Genomic DNA, 19052 nt, shown 5'->3' with positions numbered 1-19052 from the left:
ATATGTTACATTGGGTATTGATATTTCTTAGAAAAATGGTTTCTTGTTTGTCAAAACTTTGAAATGGTTTTCTTTCCTGTTTTCAGGTGGTGTGGAATCTATCAAACTGGGTGAGATAATTATTGAATATTCAAAAGATTTCCGACTCTATATCACAACAAAGCTGAGAAATCCACACTACTTGCCAGAACTGGCGACAAAGGTTTCCCTTCTCAACTTTATGATCACTCCTGAGGGTCTTGAGGACCAGCTGTTGGGGATTGTTGTTGCTAAGGAGAGGTATATTCAGCCTTTAGAATATGTACCATTCAAAAATTCTATTTTGTTTTACCCAAGTGACAATCCAAGTTATCTGCTTTATCTTGTTTTTTAAAACAATACTAATACTACTATTTGCACATCTGAGTATCTCAGATTGTGTGTGCCTGAACATACACTCTATCCCTGTGGTCCCTTGCTCCTTTTATCTCTCCTTAACTCTTCATCTCCTTTTGTTCTATAACATCTCTTTATTTATATCTGTGCACGCTAAATTGTCAAATACAGTTTTCTAATGTAGTATCTAAGATCTCTCTCTTCATATACTCATATTAGACAGGGGTATCAGAATGATTGTGAATTTTCTACTTCCTGATGTTGTGAAAATGAAAGGAGATATGAGACAGAATTGAATTTTTTTTCCACTCCCAGACAAAAATCAATAGGCAGAATTTTCCTAGCTCCTTAAAGATACAGGCCATGTCAAGAAAGTTGGAAATCAGGTGAGATGTCCATCAAGGAGCTTTTCAACTTGATGGCAAGAATTCCCATTTTCCAACCGAATATTGAACGGTAGGACACTAGCAAGCTGCCAGAGCCCTATTTGTATTCATTAAAGATAAAGTGACCATAGACCCAGAGGACAATAGGGCCGCACTCTCATTCGAGAGAGTCAACTAGTGGTGGTCTAACTTGAGGGTCATCATGCCTCAGGTGAGACGAGAGGTTGAGAAGGAGAGTCCTTCATGGTAACATCGACTGGAATAGGAATTGAGCCCATCCTGTTGGCATTACTCTGTATTGCAAACCAGCCAACCAGCCTGAAGCAGCATGAGTTAACGTCTCGCTATTAATTTCAATTCATTAATATGCAGGTTCCCATTCTTCATCTATTGGATGGAAACTAGACCCCACAAATTCCTGAAGTGAAAGTCAGGTTACTTGGTGAGTTCAACTTGCTGCTTGTTCCTAAGGCCCTCCATCTTCTACATCAGTCACTAACATTTCAAGGGAGGCTCTATGGACAGCAACCACATGCAACCCCCATGCATGGGCATTGTCATCCTCCAAGTATCAGCCTCCTCCTCATGAGGTGGATTCAGAAGGAGAGAAAGAGAGAGTGAGTGTGGTAACAAAGGGAAAATAGTGGCACATGCCCTGGCAGATCTTATTGCTGAGCGTTCTTCCAGACAGTTAAAACCCTGGTGGCAAGTTCAGATCAGGCTGGCTTACTCTGCCAGTCCCAGAGTAGGAAGATGGGTCCCTTCCATGTCTCTGCTTGAAAAGTAAGGTGCCATTTTCTGCTTGTCTCTCATCTCCAAGGCAAACGACATGCACTGTGCAGGCCAGCTTCAGATTCCCAAGAGCTTGACCAGTGCACAATGGTCTTTTAAATATGCCATAAGAACCAGGAATCCCATGAGGTCACAACAATGATGTGTACTTTACCTGCGGTGAGTGGGAGAACTGCCTGAGTGGGGAGCCATTCTGGCACAGTGCTTGGTCAATGAGGCATCAAGCAAATCAGAAGTGTCAGATAAACACCAATGCTATGTGAAACATCATCATCTTTGCAGACCTGTGTGAAGAACAAAAATGGTGATCCAACAATAAAGCTTTAAATGTAACATTGATGTTGGAATATGTTGAATAATAATAATTCCAAGAAGACAAACAAAGCTAAGAGACAAATGGGAAGATTAAAGATATGGAGTTCCAATAATATATGTTTCTCAGTTGAAGTAAGCCTAAAGCTTGAACTGGTGACAGACATATGCCATAAGAAACTTGTAGCATTTTGCCGATCACCAGGCAACTAACTGGTGAACAAATGAACTGATGTTACAGGTCCTGAATGTCTTCTCAGTAAACAATCTCAAAGTGGATGAGAATGTGAGACCAACTCAGCATCTACTCATATATGCAAACCGAAAGGTAACATATAGCAGATATAAGTCCCAATGACAGCGGAGGTACTAAAAAATGGAAAGAAAGAAAATGTCAAGGAGTCTTTCTTTGAGGTGCTGGCATTTGATGATTATACAGTGCAGAAGCAGGCCCTCTGAAAGCATCCCACCTCCCCTAACCTATCACCCTGCATTTCCCATAGCTAATCTAGCTAGCCTGCCCATCCTCAGACACTATGTAATTTAGCATGGCCAATCATCTAACCTATACATCTTTGAACTGTGGAGGGAAATCGGTGCACCTGGAGAAAACAAACACAGGGAAAACATGCAAACTCCACACAGGCAATCACCTGAGGGTAGAATTGAACCTGGATCCCTGGTGCTATGAGGCAGCAGTTCTAACCACTGAATCACCACGCCACCTACAAGTGAAAGCTGAAGAGGCAATTAACATAGAACAGTAGAAGAAAAAATGTGATAAGGAAGAAAGGACAGACAAGAAAGATGCAGTTAAAACTGCCATGAGCTGACATGAAAGGACTTCATCTGGATCCTGAGAAGGGGAGAACTCCAATAAAGATACAGCAGATATGAAAGCAATGAGATGATTTGTTGGATTTATGAATAATCTAGCAAACCTCTTGTCGAATTTGTCATCAGGAGTGCTAAGCTCACTGGTAAGTATGCTGGTATACAGAACAAGAAGCAGATTTTGTTCAAATCAAAACTGTTGCAATAACAACTAGACATAGCCTAGAAGCTGTCAACCTAGCAGAAACGTTGAATCTGAAAAAGAAGTATCTTGTTCTGATCAAACACTCATTAAAAAATCAACAGGCCCCAGGGAAGACCCATCAGCCTGGGAACAAAAGGATACCAGAAAAACTGGCAAGACTAACTTCCACGTAAATAATTGAAAGACCTTAACAGTTTAGAGATACTTGATGAAATGTATGTGCACAAACCAATGCAAGTGGGAAGACTAGAATTACCACAGTTAGTTGTGAATGATATTTTTCTTTATTGACCATGGATATTAGGTAACCTTAGGTACATTGTGGCTATAAATGCTAGTGCATGCAAATTTTTGTTTCTTTTAATGAAAAGAGAAATGTCTGGAGACATATCAGTGTACATTGCATACTAACTGACTTGCTGTCATCATGTGCACTCTACTTTTGGCGTAACTTGCTTTTACTTTAGTCTTCAGCAGCTATGAAAACACATTATTTGAAACAATATTTTGTTTTTGTTTAAAAATTTTTATAAATATAGTAAAATTTTAAGCACAAAATTGTTTTTCATGTTCCTGACCAGACCTGAGCTGGAGGAAGAGCGGAATGCACTAATATTACAGTCTGCATCCAATAAGAAGCAGTTGAAGGAAATTGAGGATAAAATTCTTGAGACCCTTGAGGGCTCTGAAGGAAACATTCTGGAAGACGAGAGTGCAATTAAAATCCTGGACTCTGCCAAAATTATGTCTAATGAGATCAGCAAAAAACAGCAGGTAGGAATCCCACAATGAGTTCTCAATACCTACATTCAATGCTTATTTTTTGGAAATCAATGTAACATGGATTTTTGTTTGAGAAACCTGTTCCCTTCATGTGAATTTTTTATCTTGCTCCATTGCATTATGGGTTACCACCAAAATACTTATTTAACAGCATTTTAGTGATGGAGTGAGGAGCAAAATGTAGGAACAGAGCAAATTTACAATGGAGAAGGAAATTATTTGGCTCATTTTATCTCTGCAATCCAAGAAAAAGCTATCTAGGCTATCCTACTTTCTAGCTCTTGGTAGGAATGGCACATCCAGTATATGTTATTTAATTTTACTTTCTACCTTTACAACTCTTTCTGGCAGTAAGGACCACTGACTCCTACCACTTTTTTTGGATAAAAGATTTCTTCTCAAATCCCCTGGAATCTACTGCCAATTACTTTAAGTCTACTACCACTGGCTTTGACTCTCTACTAATGGAAATAATTCCTTCCTAGTCTGTCTATGAGACCCATCATAATTTTACACACTTTATTTAAAACTCCTTTCAGCCTTCTCAGTCCCAAAGGAAACAATTCTATCCCATGCAATTTTCTGTCATTGCTAAAATTCTCCATTGCTGGCATTATCATCATCATAAATCACCACTGTGCTCTCGCTGATGCTATTGCATCCTTTCTGTAATTCATCACTGTTGCTGTGGCTTATCTATGTTTTAATATCATTCTAGCTTAATGTCCTTCTTCTTACATTTAATGCCTCGTCTAATAAAGGATAGTATCCGAATGACCTTAGCCACCTTATCTGCCTGTCTGGCTATCTTCAGAGATGTAGAGACAACCACTTCAAGGCCCCTATATTCCTATACACCTATCAGTATTCTACAATTTATTGTGTATTCCCTTGCCTTGTTCTCTTTAAATCCATTACTTCATATTCCACTGGATTGAATTCTAATTGTTATTTTTCTACCTACCTAAACAGTGCATTGATAATTATTTGCAGTACATACCTTTCTTCCTCACTATAAACCAGACATCCAATTTATTTTATCAATTGGAAATTTATTAATCACTACTTTTCCATCTAAGTCTAAATTGCATTTAAAAGTAATGGAGCTAGTAGCGCATCTTGTGGAACTCAATAGGAATTGGTCTTTGACTCACATGAGCACCGGTTGGCCATTCTTATTTATTGCCTGCCACTTGAGCCAGTTTTGGATCTAATTTGCCACCTGCCCTTGGGGTCCATGGAATCTTACATTTCTGATCATTTTTTTATGTAGGAAGTTGTCAAAAATGTTTCTAAGCCCAGGTTGACCACATCAAGCCCACTACTGTATCCTTCCTGAATCTGTACTGTAGGTGATGCCTGACAAAACATTCGCCAAATTAAACATAACTTCCTCCCTTTTGTATTCCATTGCTCTTGGGAGAAAGGCTGACAATTGAGTACTCCTTGTACATGCATCCTATGAAACATTTGTGCACCTTGACACCTTTTGTTATTCACAGTTTCTAGCCCTTCACTATTTAAAAAAAAACTATTTTTGGTCCTAAATGAATTATCCCATATTTACACTTGCTTAACTTTGCCTTTGTATTTTTCTGCTCCTATCTTACTGTTCCTCCAAATTTAGTGGCACCATTTTTCTGCTCCTATCTTACTGTTCCTCCAAATTTAGTGGCACCTAAAATCTTAGATATTTAACTTGTATCCCTTCATCCATGTTACTGATATTTATGGTAGAAGGCTAGGACTCATCCCTGGGGATCAGAATTTGTCATGTTCCAATTATCTCTACTCTCTTACATTCAAACCACTTATTAGTTCATATCCACAGTTACCTCTTACATCATGAGAGCTATGTTTTGGTGATAATTCCTTCTGCTTGATATGTATGGAAGTCCTTAAGGCAATATACATGGCTCCCTGTTCATTTTGTAAATGAACTCCTCAAAATTTTAGATAGTTTAATTAGGTATAATAAATCCATATTGATGCTCATGTTTGTTTAAATGATCATTCATTACGATACCTTAAAACCAACATTAAACAGATAGGCATGTCTAGATTCACTTAACCTCCAGTCTTAAATAATAGCAACATTTCCCATTTTCTTATCAATTTCCAAATCGTTGGAGTTTTGGGGTATTATGATTATTGCTCCTGCAATTTTCACACCAATTTCTTTTAAAGTCCTAATGTGCATAGCATCAAGTCATGTAGATTTATCAACAGTACAAATAATTTCTTAATTTCTTTTGACAGTATCATAGTTTGATGCAGAGCACATAGAGATGAACATTTTGCAGCATCTTTTCCCTTGCTATCTCTTTGTTAGAGCCATCTAATATTTCTCCATTCCTGTTGTTTTTCTGTAGCTCTTTCATAGGTATTTATCTAGTTTCCATTGGGAAGTTATACTGTTTTACTGAATTTGCTTCCACAAACATTTCAGGAAATGCATTATAGAATGTAACAACTTGCTGTAAATATATATTTCTTCATGTTGCCTCGGGTTCAAAACCCTTCTTGATTTTGAATATATCTATCAAATTTTGGATTTACTGTTGGGTTCCCTTCTACCTCTGATATTTTGTCCTCTTACACTTGGATACAAATTATTCTGTTCTGCTTGCCTTGCTCACGGAGGGTATTATTAAATTGGAGAGGGTTCAGAAATGTTGCTGGGAATGTACCTGGATGTTGCTGGGAATGGAAGATTTGAGTTTAAGTATAGGCTGGATAGGCTGGGACTTTCTTTCACTGGAATGTAGCAAGTTGAGGGATGACCTTACAGAAGTATATAAAATCATGATGGGCATACATAAGGTAAATAGCATGGGTCCTTTCCCTAACTGTGGGGAAATTCAAAGCAAGAGGGCATATTTTTAAGGTGAGAGGGGAAGGTTTTAAAAAAGACTGGAGAGGTAACTTTTTTACACAGAGACTGCTTTGTGTGTGGAATGAACTGCCAGAGGAAGTGGTGGATGCAACATTTTATGACATTTAAAAGACATTTGAGTAAGTACATGAATAGTCAAGGTTTGGAAGGAAATTAGCCAAACGCAGACAGGTGGGACTAGTTTAGTTTGGGAACATGGTCGATGTGGACCAATCAAACTGAAGAGTCTGTTTCCTTGCTGTATGACTCTACTTAAATTTAAAATCTTGGATTTGAATCTTACTTTTCTCTTTAAACCAAATATCAAATTAAATTATATTGTGGTCACCATTTATAGCATGGGTTTTACAGTTAGATTATCAAGTAATTCTGCTGTATTACACATTATTAAATGTTCACTTTCTATTCCACAAAGAAGGCATGAGTGGTATTGTTAGTTACAATTACTGCTAGATCTACAGCTATTTTACACCTTTTATTCACTTTATATTATTTATCATCTGTTTTAGATCGCTGAAAGGACTGAACTGAAGATTGCAGAATCTCGTGAAGGATACAGACCAATTGCTAAGCATTCTGCTATTCTTTTCTTCAGCATTGCAGACCTGGCCAATATAGACCCTATGTATCAGTACTCTCTGAGCTGGTTTGTCATGCTGTATGTCCACTCTATCCATGACAGGTAGGAATATCAAAATTGTAGGACATTTCAATTGTTGCATTTTGTTTGACAGAATCACAATTCAATGAAGGACTGGGAGTCACCCTTCTTAAAATTAATGATGTACAGCTTAGGCATAGAGGATAGAAGAGAGGCCAGGGGTGCGCATGCATTGGAAGGAAACATTGATATCTCAGTCGTAATGGATGTTTAGAATCTTGCAAACAATAGAGTTGGAGGGAATGAGTGCATCTGTTATGGTCCTGCTGATGGTAATGCAGAACAAGTAAAATCTCAGAGTGAAACCTGGCTTCATGGATTATCAGTTTTATTTCTGCAGCTTGTCTACCATAGAGGTCAGTTACTAAACATATTCACAAGAGGCTGCCAAAGTTATTTTAACAAAAGAGCCCACCTTGGAGAAAAGTTAAGCTAACTGTCACTTTGGTGGGTATGGGATAGATTTGGATCTGCTGCCCCAGACATAGGTCAGAGGCACTGCTTAGTGTCAGTGCAGGCAGGTTAAAAGGCTTGCCTTAGTATCCTTGGATTTTGTCCTGGTTGTGTGGTTAAGTATTAAGCCCTCTGGCCCTCCATCCCTCAAATCAAATCTCCATGCCTCATTCTAAGCATATTCAGGCCAATCCAAGCCCGTCTATCCACTGCCAATGGTGCCTCATATCCTCCATGCCAACCAATGCCCTTCCACCCCATGTCCAATGACCCTTTTGTACTCTTCATGCTAACCATGCACCTCCACCCATCTCTGTGGCCCTGTTATAGGTCCTGTGTCAACTTAATCCCAACTCATGACCACCATTTGCTTTTCCACCATACATACCAACTTCCCTTATACCCACTACAGGCAAATCTCAGATGCCATGCCAAAATGAAATAAAATAAAGCTCTAAGTATCTATTACATTTTTCATTTTAGAGAAAAAGTATTCATGAAAACACATTCAATACATTTAATTCTGAAACATTAAATTCCAAGAACAAATATTTATATTTATAACACCACATCAAAGAAAAATTACCCCTTAATAATGTCTTACAGCTGTGAATTAACCTGTGAACTTACAATCCTCCACAATGATAAAGAAAGGTCGTTAAAGTTGTCAAACAGAAATATGCAGTAATGATCACCCTTAGGGTTATGTCAACAAACATCTGTTGAAAAATATGGAACTGATATTTTCAATCTCCCACCCATAGGCAGGCAATTTTATTTAAAATGTAAAGGAGATTTAAATAACATGATATTTGACTATTTTATTACATATCTGTACTTAAATAGCATTTACATCTAAAACATTTCATAATGGGATACATAATGCAAGTTGTGGCATTTAATGGAGTGGAAATCAGATCTGCTTGTCCTGCACAATGAGTTTAAATGGTCCAGTCAGTTCATAAACTATTCCTTTGTGTTTCACAGCCTATGAACTTTCCCCTATCCTGAAGATAAGATTTTCCAAAAATGGGATCCAGATTTCCAGACCTAGATCCTATTCACCATGTTTAAAGGTCCCCTGAACCTTCCTAAGTCACTTACATTTTCTTTGTGAAGCTTAAGGGCAGCATTTTCACAAAGAACCCACATTTGCATTTCCCAATTACTTTGACTAGGTTGTAGAGAGTAATGCTCAGAGGTGATAAAAAGAAATATAACATCTAAGTGGTGTAGTAGATCACGGATAGTAGTGCATAAGTAACACCCATAGTCCATAATTGATCTGTTATACACAAACAGAATGTAAAATGTGGCATTCAGCTTGATGGCACATTTTTGACTCTGCCTGCTTTATATGCTACTTGAGTTCAACAAATATAGAAATTTTGAAAGACCTTGGCAATGTTCACTCTGTGATGGATAATTCCAAAGTCACAGGCAAAGCAGATTGGAATAGCAAATATGAAGGGATACCAGACAGGAATGGAAAGCAGATCAGAGCCAATAAATCAGGAAGGAAAATACATTTTGATTTGAGTGTGCACCAGAAGGAAGAATTAATTGATGGTATTGTACTCATCAAGACTGATAGGTTAAGTGGGGGAAATAACAGAAATTAATCTAGTTTTTGAAATGGAAAGTTTAGAAATTATATTGTTTAAGAGATTTGGTGAAAAAATAAGAATGTGAAATGTATGAAAAACAGCAAATCCTGGAGGTCTGAAATAAAAATGTTTAACATCACATTTGTAAAGAGAAATAACAAGTAAAAATTTTGGATATAAACCTTTGAATTTTTTTGTTTTGTTATGATAATTCAATAATATATATAAACTATATGGAATAATGAGAAAATGAAATAGCCTGCATTATTGCCAAAAAGAAGCAAATCAAGATAAACCAATGGTGAATTATTCTGACCAGTGGAGTATAAAGGCCTGAAGTAAACAAAAATACTCTCTTTATAAAAGTTTCTAGGAATGATGAGCCTTTTGATCCAAATTTTAAAATTCCTAAATTTGGTCCTTTATATTATTTTTGTTTATAAAAAACTTGCCATTTTCCATTCTATGTGTGCTACTAAGTCAAAACATTTAGACATCCATACTGTAGAATATAGTTTGATAATTGGTTTCATAATATATGGTCTTATGATTTCCTCACTAGTAATAAATCTAAAATCTTGGAGAAGCGTCTTCGTTACCTGAATGATCACTTCACTTATAACCTGTATTCCAATGTTTGCCGCTCTCTATTTGAGAAGGACAAGCTGCTCTTTTCCTTCCTTTTATGCTGTAATCTACTTTTGTAAGTAACTGTTTTTATAAAATCCTCTCTCACCGTTAGTAATTTTTGAAGAAATGTGTTTTATTGACAACAATTAAAAATATTGATGCTATCCATACAATTATTTAATAATATAGAAAGGCATTGGATAAACACTTTTATATGGCTGTTTACAGTTTTGATATAAAATGATTTCAAAGAAAAATGTACAAAATATTCCATATTACATTTTAGTTGAATCAGTGAGCAGTTTGGACAAACAACTGTGATTTCTCTATTTACATACAGGGCTGGAAATAATTTTGAGGTTGGTGGATTCTAATACTTTTGTGGATATCATATTCTGGATAATAATTGTTAGAACATCTAACTAACTGGATGAGGAAGAGGTGAAGAATTAGCCATACACAACATTAATAGTGGATGATTAAAATTTGGGACGCTCAAGAGGCTTGAATTGGAGGAGCAGAGATACTGAATGGTTGGAGGGATAGGGGTGAAAGGGATAATGTCATGGAGGCATTTGAAAACAAGAAAGAGAATTTTAAAACTCCTGTGCTGCATTACTGAAAACCATTGTAAATCAGTGAGCATAGGAGTATTTGGTGAATGGAACTTGTTGTGAGTTGAGGCATAGGCAGCAGAGTTTTGGGTGACTTCAAAGATTACAGAGAGTAAGATACAAGCATAACAGTCTTGACGCTGGAAGCCTGAAACAAACACACAGAATGTTGGACAAACTCTGTAGGTCTAACAGCATCTGTGGAGAGACAAAAAAAGTTAATTTTTCAAGTCTGGTATGACACTTCATCAGAATGCAGTAGAATGTAAAAGGCTGGCCTTTCCAATGTAAATTGGAATAGTCAAGACTGGAACATGAATGAGCAAAGGCAGTAGTGGTGTCCAGTAATGGTTCAGAGATAGATATAGCTGGTCTTTATAGTGGCTTGAATATGTGGCTGATAACTCAACTCTTACAAAAAGTCTTGTTCAGCCTCAGTTGCTGGGGAGAAGGATGTAGTTGATGTCTCGTGAAAGGATTTTGTGGAACCAATGATAGCTTCTGTTTTCCCAGTATTAGTTTGAGGAAATTTCTGTTATTCTTTTACAGGAATAGAATAATCAAGAGAGGTAATTCAGTGGTGGAACTGAGTGCTTGCATATACCCATGAAAGCTGACTACTGTGTTTTCAAACAATTTTGCTAAAATGCAGCAGGTAGTTGAGAAATAAAAGGGCAGGTTTAGTGGATAAATCCATGGACTACACCAGAGCTAACAGTATGGGAGTGGGAAAAGGTAATTTGAGTTGAATCTGTGGATAGACAAAACAACAAGGGACAGCACAGTGGCTTAGTGGTTAGCACTGCTCCTCACAGCACCAGGGACTCAGATCCAATTCCAGCCTCGGGTGGCTGTTTGGAGTTTGAATGATTTCCTCGAGTCTGTTTGGTTTCCTCCCACAGTCCAAAGAGATGCATGTTAAGTTAATGGCCATGCTAAACTGTTCATAGTATCCAGGGATGTGCTGACTAGGTGTATCATTCATGGGGTATGCAGAGTTACAGGGATAGGGTAGGGATGGTGGTCTGGGTGGGATGTTCTTTGGAGGGTTGGTTTGGACCTCATGGACTGAATGGCCTGCTTCCACAATGTAGGGATTCTATGATTCTACTGCAAGCAACTACAATGTCACCCAGCTGTCAGACAGTGGAGAAGTGTCCAAAGAAGATGCCAAGCTCAAACATGGCAAAAGCTGCAGGCAAAACAACTAGACAGGTTAATTTCATTGCCTTGGTAGGTCGCAAGGAATTCAGTAATACGAGGAGTCAGATTGGACTCAAAACACTAACTTTTTCTCTCCCCATAGATGTTGCCAAAACTGCTGAGCTTCTCTGGCACTCTGTTTTATTTATGTAATATGATCCAGAAAACGTGTTCTGTATATTTGTGGTTTACTGTTTCTGGCACAGCTCTGTCATTCCAAAAATGATTGGATAAATTCCTGGAGAGATAATTCTAACATCAGGACGATGGTCATTTGGAGGTATGCTCAGTGATGGTTACAAGATGCCTTACAATCAAACTTGTAAGAACATAAGAACATAGGGTCGGGAGGGTGGTTAGCCATTCAGCTCCTCAATCCTGCCTGCCTCGCTAATTAGATCATGCCTGCTTTGTCCAGGCCTTAAGTCCTCTTTCATGCCAGCTCCCCATTGTGCTCAACTCACCACCGGTATGTCAAAAAATCTATCTGCCTCCTCTTTAAATACTTTCAGTGATCTACTGATTGTAATTGTTGTTATAATATCCATTCTTCTCAGGCTCCTTTTGTCACATTAGTCCTTATCCCTCAATTAGTATCAAACCTCAATCATCTTATTACACCACATTTGACTAGTTTGGCAAACGTTTCCTGAAAATAGGAATGAAACCCAAGCACAATGCACATGCAACCTTTCCTGTTTGATTATATTTTGCATAAATTTCAAAGTATGAAATAAGTGTACATTAGTGTACAATAATAATGCATCTCAGTGAAAGTAACTTCACTGAAGGGGGTGCCTGGGCAGTGATGTTGTGGTATTATCACTAGATGGGTAATCCAGAACCCCAGGCTAATTTTCTAAGGACATTGATTCAAATCCCTCCATGACAGATGGGGACATTTGAAATGCATAAAAATCTGTCATAAAAAGCAAGTCTAATGGTGACCACTGCCAGTTGTTATTAAAACCCATCCAGTTCACTCATATCCTTTCGGAAAGTAAATCTGCCATCCTTATTTGATCAGGCCTACATGTGACTCCAGGCCCACAGTTATGCAGTTGACACTTAGATACCCTCTGGGCAACTAGGGATAGCCAATAAATGTTGGACCAGACAGCACGGGCACAGTGGTTAGCACTGCTGCCTCACAGTGCCAGAGACCCGGGTTCAATTCCTGCCTCAGGCAACTGACTGTGTGGAGTTTGCACATTCTCCCCGTGTCTGCGTGGGTTTCCTCTGGGTACTCCGGTTTCCTCCCACAGTCCAAAAAATGTTCAGGTTAGGTGAATTGGCCAAGCTAAATTGCTCGTAGTGTTAGGTGAAGGGGTAAATGTAGGTGAATGGGTCTGGGTGGGTTGCGGGTCAGTGTGGACTTGTTGGGCCGAAGGGCCTGTTTCCACACTGTAACTAATCTAATCTAATCAAATCAAAGTCTATATCTCATAAACAAATTTAAAGAAAACCTACGGTTTCAGTATTTCGTGATTCCATTTTTGTAACATTCACATTGACTTCCAGTGTTCATTGTGAACTGGAATTTACCAGACAGTGAGCCATAAGCTAAAGTGGTATATTTCTGCCATTTTAGATAACTTTTATCATTACATTTTCTGTTCTGTCCTTACCATACTGAAATGAAAGAAGGAAATCTTTCACTTTATACTCTCAAGCAACCTTTGAATTACTTAAATTAATCATTTATTTTCCACCTTTACATCCAGGGCAAGACACGACATCAATTATCACGAATTTATGTTCCTGCTAACAGGGGGAGTAGGATTGCAGAACAAATTAGCAAACCCTGATCCATCCTGGCTGCAAGACAAGAGCTGGGATGAGATCTGTCGTGCAAGTGATCTACCAAGCTTACAAGGACTAAGGTAATAGCTTTTTGCCAGTCTGCCAACATAGTTACAGGCTGGTTATTATTCTTCTCACCAGTTTTAAATAACCATATTATATCAGATTAAAAGTACAAGGAAATAACTTTTAAAAATCAAAACTAGAATAGTTTTTCAGGAAAATCTGGAGTTCTTAGGCCCCCCTCATTAAATGTTATAAAACTTTCACAGATACTTTCAAAATATAACACAAGAATATTTTTTTCCTTTGTATAGAAGTTATACAATTGAAGATGTATTTATTATTATTATCTATTACAATTTAACTGCTGTTACCCAGTCTTTCTCCTCCTATATGAGGTTCATCCCATTCTCCACTTTATGGAGAAATGTAAGCCCATTGAACCTTAACACCAAGCATTTTGTTTTAAAAATGCATACACTATATAGACAAGCCAATGGTTCATTGGTCAAGGGGTATGATTCTGGCTTGGAGCTTGTATTGAACTGGCATGTGAGAGGTCCTGGCTTCAAATCCTGGATATGCCCTGGCTATTTACCTTCAGTATTTTCAGGGCAGAAAGTGTTCCTTTGAAGTGTATTTTTTTGGCTTGTGGTAATCTTTCTGTTCTTTAGTTTAAAATGTAATTCGCATACAATGATAGTGTTTAGTAATAGTGCTTTTAACTTTTTGTTGTTATAAAACTTTTAAGACGTGGAATCTTGTTCTGTCATCATTTCTGTTGTTAACAATACATTTACATTTCTTTTTAAAAGTTATCAGAGATCAGAAATGTTAATTTATGGAGGTACAAAATCAAAACATATACATCCAAGATTTGCTGTACTCTTCTGCCCTCTCTTGAAGATCTCACCCTGCATGCTACAGCCAAACACCAACAGTCTTCGTTATTCATGCATTTACCACCTACATTTTTTTCTCTCTCCATGCTTCAACCAAACCTTGGACAATCAAGGAAAGATGCAGCTGTGTTTCACTTTGATTAGGACTGCCATCCCTGATTGACAAGACATTTTAATCACTGCTTGTGGCAACTATAATTCTGATTCGTCGACTATAATGTTCATGCTTTTTTGTCTGATACATTGAAACCTCAGATGTGCAGGCTCTCCAATGAGAACACAAAATAAATTTTAAAACTATCAAACTAGCTGATCTCATGTGGTGGTGTTCACTGGCAATAGTAATTAATATCTGTGTTTTTCAATTCCTGTAACTGAATTTCCCTTTATCATTGTTGTCATTCTTTCTTTCCTCCTCTAATTTTGCTTGTCAAAGAACAAAGAGAACAAAGAACAATGCAGCACAGGAACAGGCCCTTTGGCCCTCCAAGCCTGCACTGGCACATTTTGTTCTTCCATACTAAAACCATCTTCACTTCCAATATCCGTATCTCTCTATTCTCTTCTTATTCAAATATTTGTCCAGGTGCTTCTTGAATGCTGCTATTGTGCCTGCTTCCACCACCTCCTCTGGCAGCATGTTCCAGGCACTCACCACCCTTTGTGTGAAACATTTGCCTTGCACATCTCTTTTAAACCTCCCACACATTGAACCTGTAATCCTAGTAATTGACCCACCCACCCCGAGAAAAAACCTTATACTTTTGACTCTATCCATGGCATTCACAATCTTATAAAATTCTATTAGGGTTGCCCTTCAACCTTCTCGACTGCAGTGAAAACAAACCCAGTCTAGACAACCTTTATTCATAGCAAAAATCCTCCATACCAGGCAACATCCTGGTCAACCTTTTCTGTACCCTCTCCTAAGCATCCACATCCTTCTGGTAGTGTGGTGACCAGAACTGTATGCAATGTCATCTGCATGTTCTACTTCTATATTTTCTATGACTTTTACAGGTTTTCTTATTGTCCTGTTTGTTTTTGAAATTATGATAAATATAAGTTACTGCTTCTGAAATGGACAAATAAAAATAAAGCTTCCTTCTTCAGTGATGTTGGAATAACTAGGGATAAAGTGGAATAGAGCTGAAGTGTCAGTAGACTTGATAATAAGAATGTCTAACCAGAATTGCAATCCACAGAACCAACAAAATTTTAAATCAAGAACAAAAAATATTAACCTCATTAATGAGGAAACTTGTTTGAACAATAATTCAGTAAGTAATGAATCATCATTTTGGCAAAGATAAGTTATTTGTGAAGAACAATTCAGTTTAAATAACATGCTGGAGAAGTGTGGTGAAATTACAGAGAGGGTTGATGTGACTAATGTTGATGTTAAGACACCTAAACTTGTTGCCTTTGGGTGAAGGGCCAGGGGTACAATTCCCTGGCAATTCTGGTGCAAGCACAGAGTGGGACTGTATTCCATGCTCTCTATTTTATGCAGCTGCAAACAGGACTGCACCAATTAGTGGTGTCATATTACAACCATAGGACCCATGTGATGGGAACAAGGAAAGCATGAGTGGGATTGTTCTGCAACAGGAGAAAAGGCTCCTTGTTAAAACTACGCAGCTGTAGCAGACTTGAGATAATTAGAGCTTAGTTGTGACTAATGCTTCCCATGACTTTGCTAAGATTTGAGTCTCAAAGAAGCTCTGGAAGCCATTAATTATTCAGTTCATTTGAGAGTAGTGATGAAGGAAGCCCACATATGATATTTGCTTGGTTCAGCTGTGAAATACTGGAACTTGGAGAAACCCAGGAGTACTGTCAGTTTAGTGAATTCATCTATCTACAAAAGAGCTAGAATTGTGGTATGAATAGGTGTTGGAGTATAATCTCATGAATCCAGGGAGAAACAGTCCAAGGAAAGAGACTGAACTACTAGAATGTTAGTTCTCATTGATGTGTTCCATGACAGAACAGTTTGTGAGACAGTTGTGAAGATAGATCTTCAAAAGTAAAGAACTGGAATGCCTTGTAAAATGGACAAAGTTTTATTATGTTCTAGATTAGTGGTGCTGGAAGAGTATAGCAGTTCAGGCAGCATCCGAGGAATTTTATTATGATTTGGTGAAGGACAGTTTCACTCACATCTTGGTGGGAGGGAAGAGGGCTTTGTTACTGAGAAATCCATTTGACCTGTTATGACCACATCTACATTTGATATGCCATCTGGGGTCTTTGACCATAATTTGATTGTTTCCCATTGTTATCTCATGTTATTTCTGAATAGTAGAGTATATTTTGTGTATATATTCTACTTTCTGTAGTCTTCTAACTTTGTCAAACAAAATTTAATTTGTTCAAAACTGTACAATCTTTTGGCTTTATTCTCATGTATTTTGAGTGAGAAACAAAGTTACTGGTGCTTAACCAAATAGTAACACAATATCTGTAATTGTAAGAATAGACTTCCCAAAGGGATTTATTGAAGCATTGCACAACAGACTTGTAAACAAACTTAGAACTCAGTAAAGAAAAAGGACAGTAGTGACATGGATACAAAATTAGCTGTGTGACAGGAAACAGAGATTTGTAGTTAATGTATGTTGTTGGACTGCAGTCTAGAATTGTACTTCAGTGTGCATGTAGTGAAAGAGAAACTACAAACCAATGCTTCTCAGGGCGCTTAGGTGGCATGGCTGACACACCATTGCACATACAAGCGCACAATCTTCCATCTATTGCTATTTAAGTATTAAGCGACATGTCCTCCTCCCATCTTACAACCCTGTCTGAGGCAGTGATACTCTTTATCCAAATTAGTACAAACTAGCAATTTCCTCATTATTCAATGTGGGACTATCACTCACAGGAACGCCTTCAAGTGGTTCAAAACATTCACTTTTATTTAGTGAATGCAAATGAAATCACAAACAAAACAAGCACACACAAGTTGTAGTTGCTTCTAAGAACAGGGATTGCTGACCTTTCAAACAGGAACAAAGTTACAGTCAATGAGTGGTCACTGCACCTAATTCACATCTACCGGAGCTGGGAGTCAGTTAAGTCCTCTTTGATTGATTGTGCTTGATGCTACTGCACTCTATCATGCAAAGGTGATGTCCTCCTGCTTAATGTCCTCATCTTCTTCCTGGAAGACTCTTCTACCACTTTCCTCATTCTTAAGCTTCCTTCCCCTGTTTGCTTGATGCAATTATGCAGAGTGCAGCATGCACGGATTATGCAGCAATTTTGTTGAACTGTTTTACAAGACCTTTCAGACTAATCCAAGCATCAGAACTTAATTTTTCAAAAGGTACATAAGGCTGTATGAATGACTGTCTACATTAAAGTATTGAGTACAACCCAATATTAGCAAAACCTTATTCATTTTTGAATATTCTAAATCACATTTATTGTCTCCCAGTGATGGTCTTGTCAGGGAGTGAGGGATAGCTACACATTGTGTTTACAATTGTTTGCCATGTTCTGTCATGCGTGCTTCAGGAAGCTTTGCTAATGTTGAAGATGAGAGTACAGGTAAGCTGTTGGAAATTGTCAGGAGCGACATCCATCAGTTTTCAGTACTCGCTACATATCAATCCTATTTTGTTCTAGGTCCTTGCAGCCATGGCAAAATGACTTTCTCTCAGATTAGTTCAGGCACTACTACTTTTTCCTTTTTGCTTGAATGGCATGCTGTTGTCAACATATTAAACAGCCATAAATGATCAAGCTCAACATTAGTTTATAAGGAAAGTAGCATGAATTATTATTTAATTAATTTAAACTTTTAAGCACCATCAAGAGTAATACAGGCAGAGAAATGCTCCCTTAGTCTGTTGATTACCCAGTTGAAGATTTGACTTGCCTAATATTTATAACTTATTAACCTTTGACTAAAAGTATTCTGCATATTTGCATATTTTTCCTTTCTTCAACTGAAATTATGAATAGGCATTTGTTACATTCATATGAATATAAAGTTCAAAAACTCAAAAATGTCATTAGCTTTGCAAAGTTTGATTCTTATTTTATATGACAGTGACAAAGCAGTAATATCCTGAAATAGCAAGATATAAAACTGAAAGTTTAACAATTTCCCCATTTTCCAATTAGGGATCATTTCGCCAAGTCCTCTGGAGAATGGCGCAAGATTTATGAAAGTAAAGACCCACACATTGTTTCTTTGCCACAACCTTGGGATCACAAAATCAATGAACTTCAGAAGATGATCATTCTCAGGGCACTTAGGCCAGATAAGGTAAAGACAAATAAGTCCTCATTTTTCAATAATAAAATGTATTCTTAGTTTTTGATTACTTGAACAAACGTTAACTGCTTTAATTTCTTTAACTGCTGCATTTTTTTTTCTGTTATATTCCACTTTTTTTTATTTTACAACATAAGGTCTCATTTACAGCACCTGCACCAATCAAAACATCTCCAAGTAATAAATTACTTTGAGATGAGTAGTGGCAGTTATGTTGCACCAAAATGAATATTTACACTAACGTTTTCTTTAGCAGTATTATGTAAGGAATTTTGACTGTACCTTCTGGTTTACTGATATGGAAT

The 19052-nt window shown here is 37.6% G+C and overlaps 1 protein-coding gene across 1 annotated transcript in view; it reads left to right on the top strand.

Moving 5' to 3' along the window:
* dnah12 (dynein, axonemal, heavy chain 12) overlaps positions 1-19052 on the top strand; it is a 278731-nt gene that overhangs the window by 227465 nt on the left and 32214 nt on the right. The window contains exons 57-62 of the mRNA XM_072582341.1: positions 87-279; positions 3486-3678; positions 7093-7265; positions 9867-10007; positions 13476-13634; positions 18594-18738. Coding sequence (XP_072438442.1) covers positions 87-279; positions 3486-3678; positions 7093-7265; positions 9867-10007; positions 13476-13634; positions 18594-18738 — 1004 coding nt within the window. The remainder of the gene's footprint in view (positions 1-86; positions 280-3485; positions 3679-7092; positions 7266-9866; positions 10008-13475; positions 13635-18593; positions 18739-19052) is intronic.

This window comes from Chiloscyllium punctatum, chromosome 12 (genome assembly GCF_047496795.1).
Source record: "Chiloscyllium punctatum isolate Juve2018m chromosome 12, sChiPun1.3, whole genome shotgun sequence".
In the NCBI taxonomy this organism is placed as follows: Eukaryota; Metazoa; Chordata; class Chondrichthyes; order Orectolobiformes; family Hemiscylliidae; genus Chiloscyllium; species Chiloscyllium punctatum.
The sequence above is the reverse complement of the archived record's forward strand: the minus strand, read 5'-3'. Positions and strand labels throughout refer to the sequence as shown.